The sequence below is a fragment of the Acanthopagrus latus genome, chromosome 22 (assembly GCF_904848185.1).
Source record: "Acanthopagrus latus isolate v.2019 chromosome 22, fAcaLat1.1, whole genome shotgun sequence".
In the NCBI taxonomy this organism is placed as follows: Eukaryota; Metazoa; Chordata; class Actinopteri; order Spariformes; family Sparidae; genus Acanthopagrus; species Acanthopagrus latus.
In genome coordinates, this window is record NC_051060.1 from 10,642,982 (window position 1) to 10,663,287 (window position 20,306).

Consider the following 20,306-nt stretch of genomic DNA (forward strand, 5'->3'; position numbering starts at 1 on the left):
TCCAAACCAGTATAAAATTCACAGGTTAAACATGTTCACAACAGTCATGCCTTTATAATAGTATAATAATGATAACATTTATTATACATAGCACCTTTTTAAAAAATGAGTTTACAAAGGGCTTTGACGAACAAGCAAAAGCAGCAAACACAAGGAAGTTGTGTCTAAGGTGAGTTAAAACAAGAGGGCAGAGCAGAAAATGTGAATAAGACAAAAAGTCAATATTATGAACTACAAGTTAAATGAGTTAAAGCGATGAAACAGGCTAAATCACAGAAAAAGAAAGAGAAGAAAAAAATAATATAATTTTTAAAAAAATAAATAAAATAACAGAATCAATACAGTGCCTGCTGATTTTATTTTGCTAAGCAGTGCCGGAAGTCTCGTTTCCCCACCGAGTCCTACTTGACCATGCTCCACCGCACCCACTGGAAGCTGGAGGCTGCCCGGGTGGCTGGAGCATCCCTGTTTTGTTAACCATCACCGACCCAGCGCCAGTGAACAAACAAGCAAACAAAAAAAGAGGGAGCAGAGCCTCAGCCTGATGTTGAGCGTCTGAGCAGACATGGGATGCAGGTGGGGAGAGGTTGCTCATCCATCGCAGAAGAGTTAGCCGCCCGGTGCTTTTTCTTTAATTCAACACCACATCCAACACCATGGCCAAGCAGTACGATGTGCTCTTCCGACTCCTGCTTCTCGGAGATTCTGGGGTTGGGAAAACATGTTTGTTGTGCAGATTCACGGACAACGAATTCCACCCGTCTCACATCTCCACCATCGGTAAGACTCTCTGCACTGACACCGGGAGTTGTTTTAATGCGCTCATTAGCACTCCCATTCAATTGCATGATCGTTAAGCCCTTTTTTTTTCTGGTGATGCCATTTGCGCATTACCCTCTCTTTGTAGATATTGCATTGTCTATAGAAAAGAAATTCCACACAGGAGATTTGATGAGACATTTCAGAGGGCTGTGTTTTGATGTATTTGGAGTGGTGCATTCAAGTGGAATAAAGAGACTGTGGGATCAATGTGATTGTATTGGTTGGGGAAGCCCTGAGGGGGAAGATCCAACACTTGGCAGTCATGTAGATGAGTTTACCAACTATGAGCACTTGGCACAGGCTGTGCAACCAAGTGCCATGAAAACAATATCAAAGACTTTATTTGAGAAATATCTTTAATATGTGGACATCTGTGGTTGGGTTACGCATCCAACTGGGCTCCTGGGACTCCAGGGTCTGTTTGGTCTCTTCAGGTCCCTCATCACGATAAAGAATAGTTTTATTTCAGTGGAACCTGTCCTTCAGAGGTGCCACAGTGCTCATTATGGCTGCAGCTAACGATTATTTTTATTGTCGATTATTTTTCTCCATTTATTGATGAGTTGTTTGGTGAATAAAATGTCAGAATGTGGAGAGAAATGGACGGTCAGTGTCCAAAAAACCCACAATTACCTCCTAAAATGTCCACGACCCCAAAGATTTTCACTTCACTGTCACAGTGGAGTAAAGAAACCTGAAAACATTCACATCTAAGAAGCTTGAACCTTTAAAAAAATGACTTAAACTGATTTTTGGATTATTAACATAGTTGGAGGGGGGTTTCTTAGCTGACACCTCATCGATTAAAGGTTAACTCTACTATTTTAAGTAGTTTAAAGCTTTTTGTGGCTCCAGAGGAAGCTGCATGTATTCTGATGGATTTCCTCCAGTGATGTCACTCAGTGGCTACGCTGCATTGTGGGTAATGTAGGCGCGAGGTTCGGATAATACTGTTGGACTCATTACGGACATGTTTGAAAACAAATGATTAGGATCAACACAGCAGAACCAGAGATAATTTGTTTTTTGTTCCACGCATTCTTCCTCCTTTTCCAAACCTGGCGCCTGCATTACCCACAATGCAACGTAGCCACTGAGTGACATCACTCGAGGATATTCACCAGATTACATGGCGCTTCCTCTGGAGCCACAACAAGCTTTACACTACTTCTTTTATATGTGCAGTAGCATTCCCCAAGACCTGCAAGTACACTTTAATGTGTATGATTGCTGGAGTTACCCTTTAATCAATGCTGCCCATTACAAAACAGTCACAAATCGTGTAAATCAGATGTCCCTTGTCTTGTGTTTGTTCACTATTTTTTTTAGAAAAATCCCACATCCGGTCTCATCGCCTTCCTGCTGAGTAATACTGGCTCGATGTTTGTCAGAAAATGTCACTTAACTTGGCTTTAATTGTTCCAGTTTAACTTAAAACTGGAGCAAAAACATGTAATTTCTGCAGCATTCTCCTTCGATCACAGCTGACTGAATATTGTTGAGCTTTGGGCTTCCGGCTGAGCGTAACACGGAGCTTGGGATCTGAATTTTTGTGGGATTTTTTGTCGTTATACAGGCCAATTAAATTTTCAGTTAACATAATTTCTTCCCACCTTGGTTCCTGAATTTGCAACATCCCTGAAGATGATGGAAGTCTCTTTCCTCATAGTTTATACAGCCTGTGCAGTATATCTATCACCCATGGTTAGAATTCAGAGCGCAAAGGCATGACAGGCACATTACCGGGCTTCACTTTGAGGTGAAGGAAATAAGGATGTACAGTGAGCAGTGCTGCAGTTGTGTCTCTTATCTCTTCTTCTGTGGTGACTGGGCTGTCGTTCCTCTGTGTGTGTTTGGGCGGCTAATAGAGATATTTTCCTCCCAGTGAGCTCCGAGTTTTTGAGGCAGCAGCTACTTTCTGACTTCGTTTGCAGTAATTGGACGTAACCTGGAGAGGATAAAATACGGACATCCCCTGCAGCTTGAGCATGAAGTTGAAATGTTCCTCCTGGATGTGATGGACTTGTGTTGCTCAAATAAGGTCAAGACAGCAAATCACAATGCTGGCGGTCAGCCTGGGATTTGCAGACAGATGGTGCCCGGAAAAGATCTAACAGAGAGTACAATTGGCACCATTAATTATTCATTTTAACATAATTAATTAATAATTTGGTGTGTTTGCATGGATGCCTTTGTAGTATTTTCAAAGCCTTTGTGATTTTTTAGCCCTCGGAGAACTCCCGCAAACATTCCACGACTCAGAATCGAGTTTTAGACTCATGTCTTGGACCCTTTAAAGGGATATTCTGGCGCAGGTTTAATCCATGGCCTAACAGACCGTGACACTGAGTAAGACCCACCCCCCAAAAGAGTTCAAGTTTTCTGACCGCACGATAACAATACACTGTAGTCTATGCCTCTATCAAGAAACCGTCATCACAAAGCCACTCATAGCCACAAATAATGTTCAGAACAGTGCCAAACTTCAGCACCAGTACAAATCGGGTCCCAGCACATAGTTCGAGGCATCAAACTAGCTTTGCTGGATTTCTACTGAAAAGTGAACACAATTCACCACTCTCCTGCAGCAGCTTGCTGGTTGTGGCGAAGCCCTGATGAGTCGATTACCGAATGCAGTACAGTTCCGCAGCTCAAGGATGAAAATTATGATTATTACTCCATGGAAATGCATTCAAAGTTCATATGTGTCTTGCCTACCAGTTTATAACAGTTATTATCGAGAGCTGACAGGGAAAAGAACGGAATTGAGCATTTCTAACTGCACTCGTTAATCGACTCGTCAGGGCTTCCCCACAACAAGCAACAAGCTGGAGCTGCTTTAATAGAAATCTGGCCAAGCTAGTAGATGTTTGATGCCTCAAACTATGTGCTGGGATCCTGTTTGTACTGTTACTGACGTTTGGTGCTGTTCTGAGCATTATTTGTGGCTTTTTGATGGTGGTTTCTTGGTGGAGGCATAGACTGCAGTGTATTGTTATCGTGCAGTTTTTTTCTGGGGTTGCTAAAGCTACATAAGCTAGCAGTCGCAAAACTTGATCTCGAGGGGGGGGTCTTACTCGGTGTCACGGTGTGTTAGACCGTGGATTAAATTTACGCCAGAATATCCCTTTAATGCTTTTTTCCCTTATGTTTAGACAAGAAACAACAAAAAGTGAGGGGATAAAGGCCTCGATACACAGGTGTACACAGACAAGGAGAAGGAAGAAAAAAGACAGAGACAGGAAGAGGAGAGTAAAACAGGCCACACAGGGATATAATCTTAAAGAAAAAAAATGAAATAGGGAAGAAAGAACATGACATTTGTTTTTTCACCTGCTCCAGCCAGTGATGAAATTGTATGCTCACACACTTACTGAGACTGCAGGATGCTATTTTAAGTCGAGCACCTATGGCACTCTACAGGAAACTTCCTCCCTGTAGAGTTGTGTTTATGTTGTGAAGCCTTTCTGATGTCTCTGACTAGAAAGGTTCAGCCTGTCTGCATGTAGAGATCTTTGCCAGCTTTTGTTGCAAGTGTTCACAGTCACAGCTGGACGCTTGGAAATCAGGCTCTTGTGTCATTGCAGACGATGAAGTCCAGATAATTACACCGGACTGTGTATTTGTTTGGCGGCCGATTGTGTCTCCAAGCCATGCCACATCATTTCAAACTCCTCTTCCCAGGCAAAACAAGCCCAACAAAGTCTTTGGAGAGAAAAAGAGATCAAGAGTGACCACCATCAGTGCTCTCCTGCCGGGGATCTATAAATAATTTCCCAACCTTCATGGTGACAGAGGGATATAAATTTTCTCCTTCACTGGTAGCTCCATAATTCATCAGTTCCCGCTACAGTCCATCCGCTCAGTTTTTGCTCTTAATTATCTTTGCAACTGCTGGGACCTCTCCCCCACAGGAGATTGGATCAACAAAGCTTCTGAAGTTTTTTTTTCATAAACATTAAAGGATGAGAAGCTGATAAGGGTCTTATTTATTACTTTCCTGCAGCTATGCAGACGAACAAACACCCCAAATAAACTCACACTGAGAGTCCCAGAAAAGAATGTGGTGATGCGTATAGTTGTGTATACAGCACATGGACACCTGGACTTTACTCCTACGTGACCGATGATCAACATATCCCAAAACAGCATTATTATTCTGCTATAACAGCCCTCATGCTGCACTCCCAAACTGCTGCCACACAGTTGGAAGGACGACATTGTCTAAAGTATCACAGTGAGCTGTAGAATCTAAACTCTAAACTGGTTTGATTACCAGGAAACTCTGTTGAAGTTCGACGCATTAATATATCTTGGGTCCGTTGAAAATAATTCCCTCTAAGTGCAATTTCAAACGTATTATAGGATAAAAATTAAATTTCCACAAATCCCACTATTAGAAAAATGAGCCCATCAAATACAGCGGCTTGGTCAATGGCCTTAAGCTTCAAACTATGGCACTCTATGGTAAATCCCCTTCACAGGATACGTGAAATGCAACAGATATATATTTGAACCTTGTGGTTTTGTACATGGTTTCTGCAATCCTCAAGAAAATCAAGGCTGGTCTGGATTTGTATTCACACAATCAAAGAGTCTCCGACATGAGAGAAAGAGAATCCGATCCGCGGAGCGAGTCCTGCATTCAAATACTAGCCACGGTTTTTGCCTTGAGTTTGATCCACCACGACTTTTTGACAGTGATGTTTATCACAGAGTTTTCAATAACAATAAATCGTGCTCCTAGCCACTGGATCAACACAGAATATGACTTAATCCCCTTGTTACAGCTATGACTTTTAGTCCGCTGTAAAATATCAGTAAAAACCAACGGTCCAAAAAAAAAAAAAAAAAAAAAAAATTGAGCCGCAGGAATTCTGATCTCACCTGAAGGACCGATAACCCCCTCACTCATTTTTATTTTAACAGGTCTCTCTGTTCCCCATAAGACTGCCAGAAAGTGCACATTTCTCTGGCAAAGAGCAGCTGTAGAGATGATTTAGTAATGGTATTCCGTCACACTGCTGAGTTTAATCTTCCTCACTGTTACCTCGTCACCGGCCTCCTCGGAGCACCTGGCTGTCACAATGCCTATGAAGTACGAGCCCGTCCCCGCCATGAATCACAGCTCAATAAGCAGCTGTCCTCGCCGTGGTGACCCCGGTGGTGGTGTGGTCGAAGGCCTGGTCAAACACTCTGCCCGCTGCTGCTACTCCCGGAGACCAGCGAATCGGTCTAAAGGTCCGGGCATGTGAGCCGGAGCCACCGCTGATGGTTATCATCTCGTAAAGAGGTTATCAAAGACATCGAGGGTGTTGTCACAGCTTTATCTCAGGCGTATGCTGCGTTTCTCTGGCACGTCTCTAACTGCAATAATTTGTTACTTGTTTACCATAATTTACACCAATAACAATATATCTGTGATGAGCTTACACTACCATACACACTTGGCAAAAAGGCTCAAAATGGTGTTTTACGTTTCGTGTCATACAATACAATGCACAAAAATGACTCATGGTAAAATACCATAATTATGCTTTGTCAATGCATTATGGGTTATTATTTTGAATATTACAGTAAGCTGCTGTAAATTTAAGCTGCACTCTGAAACAGCTGTAAAAAGAAAAAAAGTTGAAATAGGAAGTAATGGGAAAATAATAGGAAAAACTGTAATTAGGGCACAGCAACATACAGTAATTTAGCAATAAACTACCACTACCACATGACAACATGCTAACCAGAGTCCTACAACTGACACAGGCTTACATGCTAACATGCCAACAATACAGCTGGGTAAACATGAAAACACAGTGCACTGCTGTAATATTACTACAAATGTGCTGTAAATGTATATAATTACAAAAACAACAGATGCTTATTATGGTACTATAATGTATACACACTAAATTAGTTAAATTATGACAGTATGATACTGTAAATTTACCGCAGTTATTAGCCAGTCATTTCCTGTAAAAAACATTGTACAGTGTAGGTCAATAGACATTGTTCTACATAGATTACTGACAAATTTACAATTGAAAACTGTTTTTTCCTTGGCCAGCTGTGCCCTTAAGACAACATCTGCTGACAATCGTTTCCTGTCGTGTGCTCGTAATGATAACCACGGATGACAGACCCATTTCCTTGTGAATCTGTGACAGTGCCAGAGCCTCCGTCCATCCGTCCATTAGCGAGCCTGTCACCATCACCTACAGCACGCTGACACGTGTCACCTCCTAATCCGTCTTGCAGAGTCAAACACAGTCATCCTGGTAATTAGCCAAGTCAATTTTGGGGTGTGTACCCGTTTGTTTTTACATGGCTTTCACACTGGTGATTGTAAAACGCTGCCATGTTCAATTAACTGCTGCCTCTGCTCGCTCATTGTGCTTGTTGCCATTGTCACAGCTGACAGCGAGGAGAAGAGGGCGGTCTGTGGAATGGCTTATCATTTATAAGATGTCCTTCATGGTTAAGGATTTCATATTTCTGAGAAATTTACCTCCTGAGCTATTCTGAAAACTTGCCACATTCTAGTTTAAAATATGAAGCTGGATTTTCATCATATTTATGTTGAAACAAATGTGTTGATGTCCCACAGTCACAGTTCAAACTGTAACACCATATTTTCAACAGGATAATCCACGCAGTATGCAATAAATTGTGGTTACACCTAAACTAACCATAAAAAACAATGGCTAAATTGAAATATCAAACAATGGAATGCCTCAGGAATGAGTCCTTAAGCTTGTAGATAATTTTGCATTTTCATCTTCAGTGTTATTTGTTTTTGTTTAATTTCCAGAAATTCGGACACAAGCTTAAGAAACCTCATTTTTTTTACATAAAGGCAGTTGCTAACAAATGGCTACATGAGACTACAGAGGCTGACGGGAATGTTAATCATTACGGCAAACACAGCTTGTAGAGCGATAATCTTGTAGTAGCTGTAGATTGTATAGTATAGTGTGTAGTGAGTACATGCTTATTAATTGCATTTATCAGATAATTGGTGTTCATCCTTGAAGATTATTATAAACTTGTGTTTGTTACAGATCTTATTTTTGGCAGTAATCCAAAATCCAATTAAGAAACCAGGGAGATGCTAAACTTCTGTGTTAGCATACAGCGCTCTGTAGGAACGGTCTGTCGTCCGAGCACGCTGGATTTCTGTTTACATTTTAAGAAGAGGATGTGCAGATGCAGATGTGTCTGGACTGATTCCAGATAGTGGCACCATAGTACCAAAGGCCCCTTAATGCAACATTTTTTTTTTTCCAACTGTTGACTGTGTAGTTGTTATAATTACGTATTTTCATATGTTATGTTTCATCAGTTTTATGACAAACTGAGACTTTTTCAAGTTGAAAAATGATCTTTTAAATTGACAAACATCACATGTGTGATTCATGTCACAGTTCAGAGAGGAGTTGTAATAAGACATTGGAGACTCGTTGTTTGTGCTGCAGCTTTGCACCGCAGGAGTGCACCTGATTCTATAAACACAAAGTCATTTTGCGCCGCTGTTGTAAAAACAATGCAATCAGATTGGCGACTACACACTTCATTGTTTAACAGCAGGAAGCAGACAGCGTGGGCTGAATCATCCCTCTTTTGAGTGTGAGTGTAACTCAGAATGCTCCAATGAGTGAGAGACTTTCTGTTTATTTCTGTGTATCCTGGTTGAACTCGCCCGTGCAGTCGTCTTGATCTGTTTTCAAGTCAGCAGACTGGGACCGCCCTCTCACCGTAGACGCCCACGGTGCAGCTGGAGAATCCATTAGTCTATGTCTGCATTTCATATTCAAATCATTGCTGTTTGCTTGGATGACTTCTGACTGGAGCTTAATGCAGCCCTAATACAGCTGGACGATGATGCCGGAGGACGGCCTCTTTTTCATTATCTCCTCTCTCTTCTCCAGCCTCGGGCCAGGCGAGCCACTGATTGTTGCTGACCTTTCACTTAGTCTTGCTCTGAATGCTCCCTGACTCAAGGGTCACTTCACGACTCAAATGAGGCCTCACGCTGTCCTGACAGTGAGCGCCGGCCCCGGCGGAGTCTTCACTTTTTTTTTTACTCCAGCTTGTTTTCAGCAGACACACAGTCCGGCTATAGTACGTCTGTCAGCTGTTCCCTTATGTCGGTCTCCTGGAGTACAAACGTTGCAGAAATGCAGCCATGAAACCCACGAGCGGCAGTTTCTTCCCGTATTGCGAATCAATCAACCTCAGCAGCTCTTTCTCTGAGTGTGATGCCGACTGTGACACGCCGGTGTCGGGTGTCAGGCTAATTGGAATGAACTGTTAATTGATTTCTCAGGGATTAATGTGGTCTGCAGAAGCCTTGGGGTCTGTTTTTTATTGACTGGAATCCATCAGTCTGAGGAGAAGCCGTCATGGAGACAAGAGACAGGATAATAAGTATTTAATGGAGAGTTGGTGGTTAAACTGGCACACTTATAAGTTATAAGGACAGATAGGTCATGTTTTCAGCGTCACTGGATTATGATACAATTGGGTGACCATACTCTTCTAAAAAGACCCCTTTATTCCTAACACCAAGTCCCTCCCATGCCACAGACAGAGCAGTGTTACTTACAATAGTTTCCATCATCTTTGGTGCCACTTTACTCTACCTGCTCATTAAAATGTCGTCTAAAAAGCTTAAAAATGGTGCTGTTGGTTAAAAGCTACTTTTAACTTCAACACTTTCTACATACATAGAAAGAGGCTGTCTAAACCCTCACCAAAGCTTACTCATGCGGCGCAATCTTAAAACTAAAGGTGCAATATGTCAAAATTAATGTTCAAAAAAAACAACCAACATCATATCATATATATCCCCTGCAGTTAGCATGCCAACCAGCTAGCCCATAATGGCCTGGTCCAAAGCTCCTGTGTAGCGCCAACCCTCTGGACTGCTAGCTGCATGGCTAACCGAGCTAACTTGTTAATGGAGGCAACCTGCTGTGATGGTCATATGTTGTCCCCTGTTTGTTATGCATATGGATTCTACAGGCCAAGTCTTACATATTGCACCTTTAAAGGAGAAGTTCACCCAAAAATAAAAAAAATAAAAATATCTGTCATTATCTATTCACCCCAATGCCGGAGAATGCAGCATTCTTCTAAAACACTGAAGTACATCGGGGTGATAAATTAATAATTAAATGGCGCTACATACAGCTTATCTGGCATAATCCAAGTGTCCAGAAGCTACGATATTTACCTGTGATTGCCGATCAAGCTTGTGCACCCACCTCACCATGCTAACACTTTTAGCTTAGCAGCTACAGTAAGATTTCATCTTAAAACAGGGTGCAAATAACATCCTTTTAAATCAATTTGGGATATTTCCGATTCCAGACTTGTAAATTACTGTATGGAGCTCTATATAGATCAATTTTATGTTTATTTTTCTGTTTAATTCCCGATCTACTTCAGTTGTTTAGGAGAATGATGCAACACTGTTTTGCTGTGAAGCTCCAGAAATGAGTTCTGGACTACAAGGTGAGGCAATCAAAGCATGTTTTAGTTTGTGTCGTAAAAAAAAGTAAACTAAATTATCAGCATATTCTCTTCAGGCAGGCCAGGCCAGTGTCACTGGCCTGCAAACAATGAGCACAGGGTGAAAGTGTAGCCCTAACGGTGATTTTTCTGTCTATGAAGAATATCACAGTCAGTCATCAGAAATTGATCAGAGATCACTGAAGCGTGAGTGACCCCTCCCCTCCCCTCCCCATCCCAGCTCTGCTTTTTTTCTCCCATCATGCTGTCTCTGGCAGGTAATATCACGTCCAACCCCTCTCGCATTTTATTTGAAGAATATCAGCTTCTGCCATCAAAACAGTAGACTTAGCGTCCCACGGGCTCGACTGAACAGACGGCAGAAATCTTTTGTTCCTCGGTCTGTCAAAGTGCTATAACTGAGTTTGGGTTTTAAGTAGGGCTCAGCGTTCCCGAATGTCAAAGGCAGTGATTAAAAATGGTGCACTGCAGCCACGTTTTCATAGTGTCTAAGGTAATATATGCTGTATTTGTTTTGCTGTTTGATCGAGTATTGTCTTTTGTTGATTGTGTGAAACATGAATGGGAATGCAAGGCAGATTTATGAGGAACGGTCTGATGTTTGAGTGAAAAACAAATCAGTTCCTCTGTGATGTTATGCCGTGCCCTTCTCCCTTCTCTCACCTCCCACGTGATCGATGCAGAGAACTGAACCGAACGAGGTCTCAGCTCTCCGGATCATTAGCCCAATCTTCTAACAGGCTGATTATACGGGGATGATGGGGCTCTGGTTTCGTTAATGCCCCGCTATGATGTTACAAAGCTGCAGCAGTGGATACTCCTGAACCTGGCTCCAGAAGAGACACACTGGGTTAATTGATTTAAGCCTTTTCATTGGGTGGAAAGTGCAAACACTGTTCTGAGAATATTCCGAGCATTTAGCCTGAGCACGGTGCTCACAGGTTAGGAGGAATAACAAATACGTTTAGCGCTCCTCTCTGAATGTTATATTGGATTTTCTAACCGTGTCTCTTCTCTCTTGCAGGAGTCGACTTCAAAATGAAGACACTAGTAATAGATGGTATCAAAGTACGGATACAGATATGGTAAGAAATTGGCAAATGGGACTATGTCGGGAGGCCTCGTTCACAAGATTAAAAACAGTGTTATCAGATATTACACAGCAGTAGCTCTGATAGAAGAGACATTATTCATTTGTAAATATGATATAAAAATCACAGCTAATAACTGTATAATTTATCATTATCAGGGCGATTGCTACTATTGAGATCATGTCATCTGTGTTTTTTCTGGGCATTTTGAAGTTGAAGGGGAATTTGAAGTTCTACAATGACAAATGTTCATGCATTTATAGTATTTTATAAACTGATTCCAATAATTTCAAACTGAATGTGTTGACAGTCTTGGTCTCATCACAGAAATGGAATTAATCTTTACATTGTAGTTTTTGTAGTTATTAGTTGAGTGTTACATCGAGTTTGGCATTACAGCCACGGCATCTCTTTAGGAACCAGAAGTGACCATATTAGGACAAGACACTTGAGGCAATTATCCTCACTGACGGTTGCCTACCCTGCTTTATCGTCTATTTCACTTTAAATGGGACCATCATTTACAAACGCAACATCATGCTGTGTTGAAGAGGACTTGAATCTACAGACTGAGACCATAAACTCATTAGGAAACCGTTTAATGAGGTGATGAATCAAGTGAAAAGTAGGGTTTTTTCTCATAAACTTACATACAATCTGACTTCTTTTCGCAACCAGTGGAGTTTCCCCTTGCCTGACATTAGAAAAGAATCTGACAAATATGTATAGTTTTGCCATTTATCAACAATGGGAAGACTGAAACTCTGGAGGGACAATCGGACAATCTCACAGTGAAACAACAAATCTCATGACCTGTTAGCTAGCGTTACCATTCAACCACTTCCTAGCTAACTTTACCATATTAATACATCCTGTGTAAATGTGTCCAAAATGTGCATTGATATCTTATAGAATTGATTTAGGCCATTACTATTTGTTTTGTGCTATCATCTGGTGATGGTAACTAGGGTGTGGTTGGATGATAATGTTAGCTAAGTGGTTGTCAAAGATGCATCCGTCGCCTTCTCAGCATTGCATCCCAGAATGCATTTGAGCTTATTTTAAGGGTGGGTGTTTATTAGTGAGATGGAGACTTGTGATCCTATCTGTGTATATTCATGTTCACATCCTTTGTCATGTGCCTCACAGGGACACTGCAGGCCAAGAAAGATACCAGACCATCACTAAGCAGTACTACAGACGAGCACAGGTACTGAAGTCACCTCCATTGACTCTGCTGCTGCTGCTGCTGCTGCTGCTGTGATTTTCCACACATTAGAGTAATGCGATTACCACAGAGGGCATAACAAATTCAAATCAAATTTATTTCTGAAATTGAATTTGTTACGGCTACAGAAAATAATTCACACCTCGCACTTGACACCACTTCAGGTGCTTCCGTGAACTGTTTAAGTGCTTTTAAATGGAACTCTCATGGAGCAAACGGGGCTTGCTTTAAAATGTTAATATTTCACTGTGAAGGGAGCGGTGTTGTAAAAAGTACCCAGAAGTCATACTTAAATAAAGTAAAGCTATCGTATTAAAATATTCCCTACTAAGTACTTTAGTGAAAGCCTTGACATATCTGATGTTAAACGTACTTAAGTTTCAAAGTGTTACATATGTACACTGTATGGAGGACTGGTCCTAAATAAATAAGTGAATAAAATGCCATTAAATGCACCTAACATGAAAATAATTGTAGGCATTAATTGATCTATTAAGTGTGATATGAACTGGTATTTCTGTTTTGAATCACTTCCATATTTATCAACCTTTGTATTAATTCCCCTGTTTATTTATATTCCCATTTAATCTGTGATTTTGCATATTTAGTTACTAATTTTTAAACCTTTTTAAATGGTATTTATCCTGTGTTTATTTCTGTATTATTATCCTTTTAATAAACAAACACATACATAAATGAAATAGAAATACTAAAATAGATAAAATAGATAAATAAATAGATAAATTAAAAAAAATAGTAAATAATTTTCAGTTGTAAAACAAAAAGGACAGTCAATTAAAATTATTACAGGAATAGATAAATAAATTAAAAATTAAACCAAAAATATCAATTCATGTCACATATTACATTATTCTTATTTTTATAAGAACATTATTCTTTTTTGGTGCATTTCATGGCATGTTTACTTGCACGTTTGTCTTAGGTGCCTCAAAATTGTACTTTAGTGAACCTGAGTAAGTGTACTTACTTGTTACACTCCATCACTGAAGAAGAATGGTGTACTGTGTCTCATATTAAAAAGACCGTATGTCCCTTTCGTCTCCAAGAGGATGATGTCTCCACAGCAACACGCAAACACCGCCGCCCTGACATTGCTGTGTGAGGATTTTGCCTTTGCTAAAGAGGTTAAACTGGCTGAAATTGAATTGTCCATTTACCAGAAACTGGCAATGAAATTGGAAGAAAAGTGGCCTGTTTTCTGCTCTGTGCTACACAACAATTCAGTAAATCTCTCCTCCAGCTAGCTGCTCACAATGCAAACTGAATTGTTGGTGGAGGCGTCCGTCTTCCTAAGCAGTGGTCTGGTTTGTTTACAGCAATCATAATAATGTTTCTAAGTGTATTGATTTGAAAGGCTGCTCGAGAAACAGAGCACGTTTTCAAACGCGATCCTGAAGAGATTTAGAAATTCGCTCTGTTTCTCATCTGTTCTTTGACATCTGTCTTCAGGGAATCTTCCTGGTGTATGACATCACGAGTGAGCGATCCTTCCAGCACATCATGAAGTGGGCCAGTGACGTGGACGAGGTGAGTCACACACACACGCAGGGATTGTTATGGATTCATGATCGACAGGCGCTTTGCTCGGCATTGTACAGAGGGAAAAACTGACAGAACTGCCTCCCGTGCCGAGCCCCCAGGTCGACAGAAAGAAAGATGTCTGACACGCTGTGATGAAAACCAAATGCTCCGGCCCGACGCCGCCTGGCTGCGTTTTATGATGTTCCATCTTCATTGTCAAGTACCTGCCATCACATTTAAACAAATGTGTGCTCATAAATACTGGAAGGAGAACATTTCTCCTTTGGAGCATCTGGAGCAAAAACAATTTCCCCCCGGGGAATAATAAAGTATTCTGATTCTGATTCTGATTCTGATTTTCTCCTCTTGCAGTCCTCATGAAAGCAGCCTCGTCCGCGCCACTTCCCGCTATCATTTCCCAGATGATTTTATTCTATTAATTTAGTCATCATGGACCTAATTTCCTCCATGGTTATGTCTGAATATACACTCTATTGATCTTGGCACGCTTCCCCGCTAACTTTTAATCTAGGTCTCATTTCCTGAGCGCTGTCGCTGCTGTGTTTTCTCCCCGTCTGCACTCTCTTGACATTTGAAATCACTCTCCTTTTAATGCTGTTTATTATTCCTCCTCCTTATCTGTGAACGACGCCTTGTTTTCCTCTGTGTTCGCGTGGCGAACGACCTGCAGTACGCTCCCGACAAGGTCCAGAAGATCCTGGTAGGGAACAAGTCGGACGAGGTGGACAAGAGGCAGGTGGCCACGGAGCAAGGTGTCAAGGTGGGTCTGTTTCACCGTGGATCTTTTTATGACCTCAAGGATTTTTTTCAACTAGCAATGTGTCGTGACTGCTGAATAGTCTTGGGTTGGTTTGTCAGCAGGATCGCACAAAAACTACTGAGCGCGTTTACGCAAAACTTGGACGGAGGGTGGCTCTCGGCCCAGAGTAGATCCCATTAACTTCTGGTGCGGATCCATGAAATTTTCCTCCTCTGTCTTTAACATCACGAGGTGTTTTTCAACGTTGTTTCTCAGGAAACAAGGCATGGAACGCATCTTGAACATAATATGATAATCTGTTGACCTTTTTTGGACATATTCAGTTGAAAACAGTACAAAGACAATGTATTAAAGGGATAGTTCAAGTCTTTTGATGTGGGGTTGTTTGAGGTACTTATCCAGCAATGTGCCGGCAGGAACCAGAGCACTGAACTGCAGTAAATTGAACCAGCAGCAAGACGTATGTTAGCAAACCAAAAAAGGTATTCATCCTTTTAAGTGCGTGCTATGTTTTTGAACATTTTGAATATTTCTGGCACTTCGCGCTGCCTTCAAACAGCCTTTTCCTTTGGCACCACATATGCTGTACGGTCGAGGGAAGCCCCCTGTACAAACTTACGTCAAAACACCCGAATATCCCTTTAACTTGATTTATTTTTGTAATTACATGCCTATTCTGGATTTAAAGTTGGTAAAGTGTCAACAAAAGACCGGTAGATTCATGGAAGGCTCAGAAAACACGTGTTTGGAGCATCCCACAGGTTGACAGCTAACAGGTGACAGCATTGTGATTGGACGAGGTTCACCTCGTGATTTGTATCGAGGATATTACCGCATCGGCTCAGGAACACGTAGTTGCAAAAAAACATTAAGCTTGCATTCTGATTTGTTACATTTTTCCCAGTTTCACAGCTTTTTTGGGAATCGGGGTTATAAGCTTATTTCCCGAAATGCTGAACTATCAAGCTTGTAATTGCTGGATTCGTTCATTGTGCTCCGAAAAACTTCACGTTCCTTCTCAATTTTGGGTTCTGCCACAAACTTTGCCTCCAAAACATTTCAGTCGGGCGTTTGTGTCTAGACCGTAAACAAGCTCTGAAGGCAGTGACTCACCGAGCCGGCCTCAGACAAATCCTGACTAATGCCTCTCCTCCCGCTGCCTCACATTTTCCATTAAAAGCTGCACTCGATCGTTCGACTGCCTCTGATGCCGCGCTGCACCTGCGCGAGGGGGAAAAAGACTAGTCTAAAACGTCTCGCTGTCTACCTGTCTTCCAGCTGGCCAAGGCTTACGGAATGGACTTCTTCGAGACAAGTGCCTTCACCAACCATAACATAACAGAGGTGAGCTGATCTGGAAGGAGCATGTACAAAACAGTAGCGTGATTACAGCCACGCGAGCAGTCGCGATTGTATGACGAGAGGAAGTGACTCCATAGATGACAGTGTATCTTGTCTTGTTTCATCTTGTTGGTGCGGTCATGGACTCAGACCTGAGTCTCAGCAGAGCGCATTAAGACAATTACCCAACTCTCAACCATTGAAGCAATGTTAAGGCTTTGATCAGTATCTTGAACTGCACTGTGACCTTTACTCGACTTGTCTCTTTTAAACCTATTCTATTTTAGCTTGTTTCTCTATTTTTAACGTAGATTTTTCGTTCATCTCGTCACTTGATGTCTTCCCACTTGTCTTTTCATCTGAGTTTATGCCCCTTTAAAGCACTCGGAGTTGCCTCGTGCCTGAATCATGGTGGTATATGAATAAACTTGCCTCGTTCTCTCTCCCAAGACTTTCACACGCTTGGCTGAACAGGTGCTGGCGGCCAACAAAAAGGACCTGGATCTCCTCCGGATGTCCATCAACGACGAGATCAATCTCGCGGCTCTGGAGGAGGAGGAGGGGCTCCTCTGTGACGGTGCGGCGGGCGACCAAGGCAAAGGCTGCTGGTGTTGAAGAAATGACTGACATTAAGTACATTTTTGAGTTATCGCCACACACTCTGCACACTCCGGGCAAAATGTGTCCCCTTTTGTCGGCAGGCGGTAGTTTTTGAAACCGGTCACGTCCCTGTGTTCTGAACAGTTTCAAGGACGACGGTAGGAATGTTTTGCCACGGGGCGACGAGTGTGTGGTGAAATAACCGACTAAGGGTCCAAATGTCAAGGTTGACCCCAGTGGGACTGAATGTTCTTTGTCTAAAGCACTAATTTTCACCCAGTTCGGTGTGTTTGATCCAACCAAATGCAGTCCCCCGTCCACCACTAATTCGACAATGACATACAGCTCAAGAGGCTGAATACAAAACATCAGGGAGGGCTGGAAATTAAGATTTTATCACCTTTTTCTTACATAATTTGTACAGTATCCTGATCTTGAGTACGATGAGGGACTTGGGATTGTCCGCCACTGACTTGAAGCTTTTCTCAGTGTCGCAGTTTTTCACAAAGCTTTTCACAAAGCGCTGTCACTGGTTTGGATCACGGGGCTGGGTGGCTCCCGCAGCCTTTTCCTTTTCAAACATCGAATGCATTAGTTGTAGTGTGAGGATTATACCACAAGAGGGTGCTAGATGCATTGCAAAAACAGCACACACGTTGAGAGTGTAATGATAGTACTTCACTGACTTTATTCTGTACTTATTTTTCATTTTCTTTTGGTCATATTTGCACTCGCAGTAGCTACCTTTAATGCCATGAAAATGATTTTAAATATATGCAGCCGTTTTGTTGTTTTCACACTGTTTTCTTTCGCTCTGATCATTTGCAGTAAACCAGTGCCAGTCATTAAAAGAGAGATCAGAATGATTACTTTTTCCCTGTAGCAAAACTGGAAATATTTTATCATTTTATAGTCTTTGTTTGTAACAGAAAGAATCCTATGGTACAGATGATCCGCATTGTACATACCAGGCTTTCCAAAGCTTCCTAGATGGGTAGAATCATGAGAGAACCACATTGATTTACTGTGGTACTGTTAGAGGGCTGTATAAAAAAAGTCCAAAGTGATATTCTAGAGGAAGATTAAGAAAAAAAAAAAAAAAGAAAAAAAAACATGTCTTGGTCATTCTGTCCTTTCTCTCACTGTTTTGTACAGAGTCAAGTGGAGGTGCCATTTCTTTCTTTCTTTGGAGCTGACAAATGACAAGCGAGAGTTTTGCATGCGTTCCGCCCCTTCTTCCTTTTCTTTTAATCGCAACTTCAGTGAAGTTAATAATCAACCGACCGTCATTGTATGAGTACAGCATTTGACCAGAGTTGCCTGTTGGAGAAACAGACTGACCATGATGGGATGAACTTTGGCTACCTTTATTCTTTATTTTTTTTTTCCCAACCTCGTGGAATAAATGCTACTAAAAGAAAAACCTTGTGTATATGTGCACCGTGTGTGAAATGGCGGTATGTTGTGCTGAATGATGTTCTGGACGAAGCTCCGGACACACAATGTGTCAGTGTTGTTCTCAAGAACTATTTTTTTTTTTCCCCCTCCTTTCTTTCAGACGACTACTTTAACTTGTACTTGTGGAAATATACTACATGCAACATGTAAAATGCAACATGTTATTCTTGGAGAAAAGATGTCAGATGTTTATGAGTAAATACTTGCAGATATACGACTCAGTGCCAGTGTGTCTTCTTGGTCATGATGAGCGCACAGGGTCCTCCTCCTTGATTCGACACAGAGATACAGACAGCGCTGTTGTATTGATGACCTCAGAAAAGACAGCACAATAACAATACATTGCAGTCTATGCCTCCACCAAGAAACCACCATCAAAAAGCCACAAATAATGCTCCAAACTTCAGTAACAGTACAAACAGGGTTCCAGCACATAGTCTGAGGCATCAAACATCTGCTAGCTTTGCCAGATTTCTACTGAAAAGAGAACACAGCTCACCACTCTCCTGCAGCAGCTTGCTTGTTGTGGGGAAGCCCCGACGAGTCGATTACCGAGTGCAGTTAGAAATGCTCAGTTCCGTTCTTTTCCCTGTCAGCTCTCGATAATAACTATAAACTGGTGGGCAAGACACATATGAACTTTGCTTGCATTTCCATGGAGTAGTAATCATACATTTTCATCCTTGAGCTGCGGAACTCTACTGCACTCGGTAATCGACTCATCGGGGTATTGATTTATTTAGATTTTTTTGAGCGGTGTGTTAAGTTATGAGCAGGAATAGCCCACACATGTACAGGAGGATTTTAATTCATATATGCAACATGGCAGGCAAGAGCACACACATATTTGACCAGCATGTATATAGTTCCTTTAAAAAGGGGACATAGTGATAACTGGCAACATATTACTTTTTGTTCAAAAGTGTTTTAAGCAAATAATCAACAACCAATAACTACTGTAGATATACACAATAATATTTCTGCAACTTTGAATGTTTTTTTTTATACATGGAGAGGCAACGTGGAGGTAAGTTACGTTAAGTTACGTTAAGTTAAGTAGGAAATAAAATAATGGGGATATAAAAAAGGAAAATCAATTGATGAATCGTATGCAAATAGACTACTTAAAAAGGTTCTTTGTCACAGTTAAGAAAAAAAAAGATTATCTTTACTGTCAGAAAGTCGTCATTCACATGACCCATGCATGATGACAGGTAGTCACTGGACAAGGCAAGGCTGAATTAAAAGCTGGTAAGTAGACCTAAAGTACATATTTTGTTTAGTTTAGTTGAGTTTTATAAGAGAAAAAAAGACAAACAAGGGTCACCTCACAAATCAGTAATAAACACCCGTGTAGGCTTGTGTAAAATAGGGCAAAAATAGACCAATATGACATATGCATGACTGCAAAATGCAATCTTTATACCAATAAAAACAAAAAGCAAAGTCTGCAAAAACATTCCAGCTCACCCATTTTAACTGCTGTATGTGACATAACTACTTAATACTACACGGAACCAAAATCGTGTTTAAAAAAAGTGAAAACTAGTGGAGGTAAGAATTTTTGAAATGGAGAGATTCTTCGTTCTGCTAAAAAAAAAAAAAAAAAAGAGTTCCTGTCATTAATTTGATTACTGTGCCCATTCAGCAACAACTACCTAAATAAATGAATGTTGTCAAGTTGCCTGCAGGGTCTATTGGATGTTCAGGACAAATATCAAAGAGAAATGAGCTACTGGTGAGGCTGAGAATGCACATTAACATAAAGATGAAATTTAGCTCCGAGGGCCAAAATTCAAAGATTCATAACTCGAGTTGAAGCTACATTAATCTTTTCAAGAAAATCCACGACATGACCTGGGATGCCGTCTGTGATTTGGCATGGAATGACAACAAATACAAATAAAATAGTTAC

General features: G+C 41.2%; 1 protein-coding gene across 1 annotated transcript; it reads left to right on the forward strand.

The window, feature by feature from the left end:
- Positions 1-379: 379 nt before the first annotated feature.
- Positions 380-18,608, forward strand: rab15 (RAB15, member RAS oncogene family). The gene is made up of 7 exons (XM_037085415.1): positions 380-780; positions 11,375-11,435; positions 12,591-12,651; positions 14,140-14,217; positions 14,903-14,992; positions 16,271-16,336; positions 16,784-18,608. The coding sequence occupies exons 1-7, from the start codon at positions 657-659 to the stop codon at positions 16,946-16,948; spliced, it is 645 nt and encodes a 214-aa protein (XP_036941310.1). The 5' UTR covers positions 380-656; the 3' UTR covers positions 16,949-18,608.
- The last annotated feature ends 1,698 nt before the right edge of the window (positions 18,609-20,306 follow it).

What these genes read in the sequence shown, in the direction of transcription:
- rab15 (XM_037085415.1), top strand. Translation starts at nt 657, where the DNA reads ATGGCCAAGCAGTACGATGTGCTCTTCCGACTCCTGCTTCTCGGAGAT. An exon ending in AAAGTACGGATACAGATATG is followed by an intron (nt 11,436 to 12,590) that starts GTAAGAAATTGG and finishes TGTGCCTCACAG; the next exon opens with GGACACTGCAGGCCAAGAAA. An exon ending in AGTACTACAGACGAGCACAG is followed by an intron (nt 12,652 to 14,139) that starts GTACTGAAGTCA and finishes ATCTGTCTTCAG; the next exon opens with GGAATCTTCCTGGTGTATGA.